The sequence below is a fragment of the Orycteropus afer genome, unplaced genomic scaffold (assembly GCF_000298275.1).
Source record: "Orycteropus afer afer isolate SDZICR_OR568_19922 unplaced genomic scaffold, OryAfe1.0 scaffold00799, whole genome shotgun sequence".
NCBI lineage: Eukaryota > Metazoa > Chordata > Mammalia > Tubulidentata > Orycteropodidae > Orycteropus > Orycteropus afer.
The window spans coordinates 51,307-57,727 of record NW_006922386.1 but is presented as its reverse complement, the minus strand read 5'-3'; the positions used below and the strand labels follow the sequence as shown (position 1 = coordinate 57,727).

General features: G+C 38.2%; 1 protein-coding gene across 1 annotated transcript; it reads left to right on the top strand.

Moving 5' to 3' along the window:
- Positions 1-3,883: 3,883 nt before the first annotated feature.
- Positions 3,884-4,834, top strand: LOC103211821 (olfactory receptor 4S2-like). The gene has a single exon (XM_007957804.2). It carries the CDS (start codon positions 3,899-3,901, stop codon positions 4,832-4,834), a length of 936 nt encoding a protein of 311 aa, XP_007955995.1. The 5' UTR covers positions 3,884-3,898.
- Positions 4,835-6,421: the final 1,587 nt, after the last annotated feature.

The following is a 6,421-nucleotide window of genomic DNA, read 5'->3' as shown; positions in this document are numbered from 1 at the left end:
TCAATGACATGAGACAAAGTATATGTGAACTGCTGTATGAAAAGTGGATTTACTCTGTAAATCTTCACCCAAATCCTAATTAAAAAAAAAAAAAAATTGATCGGGCTTTAAATTTTGTAATGAGAGTTTTGCTTGTTTGTTTGTTTGTTTTAAATATTTTTAAGGAGTGAAAAGACATCTGGAAATTAAGACTAATTGAAAGGCTAATTGTTAGTCTCAGAGCTGCAGCTCTGACTATGGAGGAAGACTTTGGGGAAAGTCATTCCCAGAGGTAATTAACATTTTGAATCATTCTCTTGAATTAGGCCTTATAAGAAATAGAGAAAAGAACATTTTTTACAAAAGACCCTGTGAAATCGCACATTTCAGTAAGCGAGAGACAGAAGCAGGACCAATGAAGACTGACTTCTACCAGCCTTCAATTTTGAGGGGTCGGACACTCTTTTGTATTAATAATTCACACAGCAATTCCTAAGTCAGTCTTTTTCATTTTGTCAGCTGCTCTCAATGAATCTCAAGAAGAGATAGAAAAATAAAGAAAACACAAGTCTTGGAAAATATAGGTAAGATTTTTTTTTCTTCTAACAGAAAGTTATCTACATAGAGGGTTCTTGAAAAGTTATAAAATTCAATCAAAGTTCTCTATTTTGAGCATCTTTAACATATTTTCAAGACACTACTCAACAATAAAGGAAGGATAAAATTATTAAGATGATGATAATAAGGTAATAAAGTGTATGTATTCATGACTATGAGACAGAGTAGATGGATATGAAATAAGAAATAGACAATCAAAAGTTTTATCATTTCAAAAGAGAGTGATTGGTTGTTATGTTTGAAAAACACATAGAGAGCTAGGGATGCTTTGAGATTGATGCCGATCCTCTAGGACTCCTCTAGGACCATGTGGTAAGGACCATGACAGTGCCTTTCAGGTCTGCCTTAAATGCACAGTTTTTCGTGTATAAAATGCATGTAATCTAATTCACAGTTGTCAAAAACTGCTATGATTTGATCTCCCTTAAATCTGGGTACCTCAGAGAGAAAAGTGATTATTATTATCCTTTAATCAGAAGGGAAAAACAAAGGCGATCCAGTATAAAAGCAGAGAGAAGTACTCAACTCTGAATCTGAGTTACATGATAATGATGATGATGAGCATAATCTTGTATTGCATAAGAGTAGACACACCTGTAATGATTACTCCAACAACTTTAATTTGTGCTCATGAGGAAACAGTCCCGTAATTGACTAAAAGTGAACATACCAGGTACAATTTTTCCACAAATAGCCAAGAGCACTGTGTTCAACAGGAGCTGTAGGCTCCAGGCATGACAGAGACCTTGAGCAGATGTCTCACTCAGACAAAGTTCCTAACGATTACCTCAGATACCATGTAAACCTAACCTAACCTCCAGTTAGGGGAACCATTGACATCTATGGCTTGATTTGTAGAAGCACTGAAAAACTCCTTTAATCAAAAATACCCCACATACCTGTCTCACACTAACAGTCCAGTGACCTGCTAGGTGCTTAAAACCACACCAGTGAAGATGCATCATTCAAATTCAATATTATTCACTCCATGTATCCATTTGAATTCTAACTCAGTGATGACCTCGTCTATGAATATTTAATTCTTCAGTAGGAGTGATAACGATGCTCAGCTTAACATACTTACTGGGAGTACTAACATAAGCTGTGGTGAAAGATGAAGTCTTGGTGAGATTAAAGGGAAGGGTTCTCTCCTGTACCCCCAATTCTGCCCCTTTCAGTCAACAAATGATTGAAATACCAAGGCAAAATAAAGCCTGAGAAATCCCCACTCTAAGCTTGAATACGAAAAAATTACCTGAGACTTCACTTCATCTCCTTTCAAATCAAATAGGTCTTGCTTTGTTCTCAGTAGATTTCTTTTATTGCATTATCTTCTCTTATCTCTGTCTCCCTATCATTGGTTTATATGGCTTTTCTAAGATGACAGAATGATTCTAGTCATGATAGAACTGACTCTTAGAATGATAGAGAAGACAGTGAAATCAGAAATTTCTCATTTCACAAATGAAGAAACAAGCCCTAGTATGTAAAATTATTTACTCAAGGTTATGGCACCATTCGTTTGAAACTACTGGGCACATGGGATCTCCCTGAGTCAAAGATCAAGTCAATGGCACCTAACAACAGCAGCAACAACACCAACACTGTCATCTAAGAGTCAGGATGGTGTAGTTCTGCTCCTCTTTCTAATAGAGCACACCAACCACATCCTGACTATAAAGAACTTCAGCTAGGAGAGCATAAACACGTGCACACAAAGATTCAAGTTTCAAATAGGAGAACCTTCTGAGGTCAACCTCATCCGATCTCTACTGCTTGTGGTCACTGCTGAATGTGATGTACGGTCATGCACATATTCAGAAGAGAAATTGTAGGCTTAGGTCTTGATTTCTGTGCCAAATAAGAGGTGAACTACTACAGATACACAAGTGTTATTAAGTCCTAAGAACAGACCAAGCAGTTGCCGCAGAGTTGATTTCAACTTATGGTGATCGCTTGTGTATCATAGTAGAACTGTGCTCCATAGGACCTTTTATTTTGTTTTTATTTTATTGATTTATTGATTTTATTGCTTTTGTTGTTTTTGTGAATATAAACAGCAAAATTACATTAAAATTTCTTTATGTACAGTCTGTTATATTGATTTCATTCTTAGGTTTGTGCAACCATTCTCGCTCTTTCTGACTGTTCCTCTTCCATTAATGCAAACTCACTGTCCCCTAAAATTGTTTTCTAATAAGCTGAGTTTCTGTTATCAGCTTCATCCCATAGTTCTTACAAGAGCATTATGCTCCAGACAGCTATACTACACTAATTAGGGGTTTCATTGCTGATGTTTTAATGGAGAGAGTCAGGACTTTCCTCCAAGGTACTTCTGAATGGACTTGCCTCTCCAACCTTTTCCTTAGCAGCTGCGCATGTTAACTGCTTGGACAACCCACAGACCACAGACAAAGAAGTTGTTTCAAAATCAGGTTTAGTGCATATACAGGAAACAAACAACAAACAAAAAAGAAAATATTTAAAAGCAAATGAATGAATTAAAAAAGAAAGAAAGAAAGAGAGATGCACTCTCAGCTTGATGGGTGATTAGGGGACTTCCTTACTCTCTGTGGACTTTGTTTTCCCATCTTAAATGATTGAGTGGACTCTTGTATGCAGGAAGATGGTCAGATACTGTGTTAGATTGGGTTCTCTAGAGAAACACACACACAAAAAAAAAAAAAAAAACAGCAAGGTATATATATATTTAGAGAGAGAGAGAGATTTATCTTAGGCAAATAGCTCACAAGTGTATAGAAGCCGACAAGTCCAAGCTGCAAAGTCCGTCTCTGTAGGAGGTGGGGCTTGCAGCCGCCTTTGTTTCCCGCAAGCACAGCGGAGCCGAGAGATTCAAGCTGGCTTGCAGTATATTGGTTGTTGTTTCCAATAAAAGATGAATCCGAGATCTCCAGGGGAGCGGTGAGCCGCTCACTCAAGGAAGTCTGTAGTTCAGAATGCCATTCTTCCATATTGTCCTTGGAATATCATTGCAAGCAGGCCCCTAGGGAAACTCCCCTTGGGCAGACTGGCCACTCAGAACTCAGTCATCTGATCCCATCATGGGAACAACCACCCAGAACTGGGGTCCAGCCAAGTTGACACACAGCTCCAACCATCACAGTTACATACACTTCAATATTTCTGACTATACATGCTTAGCAGCAGTAACTACTTATTTTCCATTTTCAAGTACTGTGATTATCCATTTTTTCTATAATAATTAAAATAATTGTTTCGGTCTTTTTGCTTTTTTCAGGAAATTTAATTACCTTTGCACCTGGCCTCCTGAATTGATTCCATGGGAAAAGTACACAATGTAACTACATTCGTTTTCCTGGGCCTTTCTCAGAACCCAAAGGTGGAAGACATTTTTATCGTGGTGTTTTCTTTCTTCTACACAGCGATTCTGCTGGGAAACCTTCTCATCATGCTGACTGTGCGCATGGGCAACCTTCTCAAGTCTCCCATGTATTTCTTTCTCAACTATTTGTCATTTGTGGACATCTGTTTCTCTTCAGTTACAGCTCCCAAGATGATTTTTGACCTGTTAGCCAAGAGTAAAACTATCTCCTATGTGGGGTGCATGTTGCAACTCTTTGGGGTGCATTTCTTTGGTTCCACTGAGATCTTCATTCTTATTATAATGGCCTATGATCGGTATGTGGCCATCTGTAAACCTCTCCACTATACGACCATCATGGACCAGGGCAGATGCAATAAAATGATGCTGGGCACCTGGGCAGGTGGGTTCTTGCACTCTGTTATCCAGATGGCTTTGGTGCGCCAGCTCCCCTTTTGTGGATCCAATGTGATTGATCACTACTTTTGTGATGTGCACCCTATGCTGAAACTGGCCTGCTCAGACACATATGTTGTTGGTGTTGTTGAAACAGCCAACAGTGGAACCGTCTCCCTGGGGGGCTTTATTATCTTGATGATCTCCTACACTGTCATCCTGGTGTCCCTGAGACAGCAGTCAGCAGAAGGCAGGCGCAAAGCTCTCTCCACTTGTGGTTCCCACATTGCTGTGGTCATCATCTTTTTTGGTCCCTGTATTTTCATGTACATGCGCCCTGATACTACGTTTGCTGAGGATAAGATGGTGGCTGTGTTTTATACCATTATCACCCCCATGTTAAATCCCATGATTTATACACTGAGAAATGCAGAAGTAAAAAATGCAATGAAGAAACTGTGGTGTAGAAAATTTTCCTGGGTTTCTAATGACAAGTAGTTCGAAGCCTTGATATTTTAAGCTAGGTGATTTTAATTTGTTCAGTCTTGGTTAAGAAATGTATAAAATAAAGGCAGTAATACTGAGCTTTCAGAGTTGTCGGGAGAAACTAATACTGATATCTCCGACCCATTATTGAACTTTTTTTTTTTTTTTAAGTTAAAGCCAATTTACTGTTCAGACCTATGATTGGTACAAATTAATCAGTCAATATCATATGATGTATGAAAAAAAAGACCACAAGAAATCTAGCCAGGATCCAAGGTAATATATCTTGATGTACAATCTCCCAAAACACAGATTATTGTGAAAACTAAACCTAGAAAGATTGGAATGGTAGAGGAAATGTATGCAGAATGAAAGAAAAAAAAAAGGGGGTAAAACACAAGCTTAAAAGACAAAAGCAATATTATTATCTTCTGGTCTTAGAGAAAAAAAGGCAAAAATAAATAAACAAATGCCTTGCCCATGTGAACTGATAATTTATCCATGTAATACCTTTTCCCTTGACTTTGGGATGCAAACTGGACTTTTTTTTTTTTTTTTTTTTTTTTTCCTGGTGAAACATCATTGATTATTTCTCTGCTATTGTTTCATTTTACTTTCCACAATTCTGATTATCATGCATATTATGTATATCCCTTATGCCTGTTTGTGGGTACAGTGTGTGTGTGTATGTGTGTGTACAAACATTTCTAACATTAAAGAATGTATATATTTTGTGCTTAAAAATGCTTGCTGATGTTGATGCAATCCCAGAAGTAAAGAGAGGAAAGATCTAACAGCAGGAAAACATGTGCATTAGCAGTTATAATCAGGAAGCTCTTGCCCTTGTTTTAGTTGTTAGATGCCATCAAGTTGATTCCAAATCATAGCCACCTTATGTACAACAGAACGAGACCTTGCCCTGTCCTGTGCTTCCTCACATTAATTGCTATGTTTGAGCCCATTGTTGCGTCCACTGTATCAATCCCTCTTGTTGAGGGTCTTCCCCTTTTTCTCTGACCTTCCTCTTTACCAAGTATGATATCCTACTCCAAGGACTGGCTCTTTCTGACAACACGACTAAAATAGGTGAGACAAAGTCTGGGCATTCTTGCTTACAAGGAGCATTCAGGCTGTACTTCCAGGATAGATTTGTTTGTTCTTCTGGCAGTTCATGTTATTTTCAGTATTCATTGCCAATGCCACAATTCAAAGACATCAATTTTTCTAGGTCTTCCTTCTTCATTGACCAGTTTTCACATGCATATGAGGCAGTTGAAAACACCATGGTTTGGGTCAGATGCACCTTAGTCTTCCAAGTGACATCTTCACTCTTGAACAGTTTAAAGAGGTCTTTTGCAGCGGAATTATCCAGTGCAATATGATATCTGATTTCTTGACTGCTGCGTCAATGGATGTTGAATGCAGAGCCAAGTAAAATGAAATTTTTTATAACTGCTCTTGTCCTGGGACCATGTAAATCCATAGTCATTGTCCCAGGTTGGACATATACTCAGTGGGGTCTGTAGGCTTCCATTTTCTCAACTTTAAAATGAAGAATAGATGAGTGCTTCTCAGCTTTGGCTAATTATTGGTATTGTC

Coding starts and splice junctions, on each gene's coding strand:
- LOC103211821 (XM_007957804.2), top strand. CDS start 3,899: ATGGGAAAAGTACACAATGTAACTACATTCGTTTTCCTGGGCCTTTCT.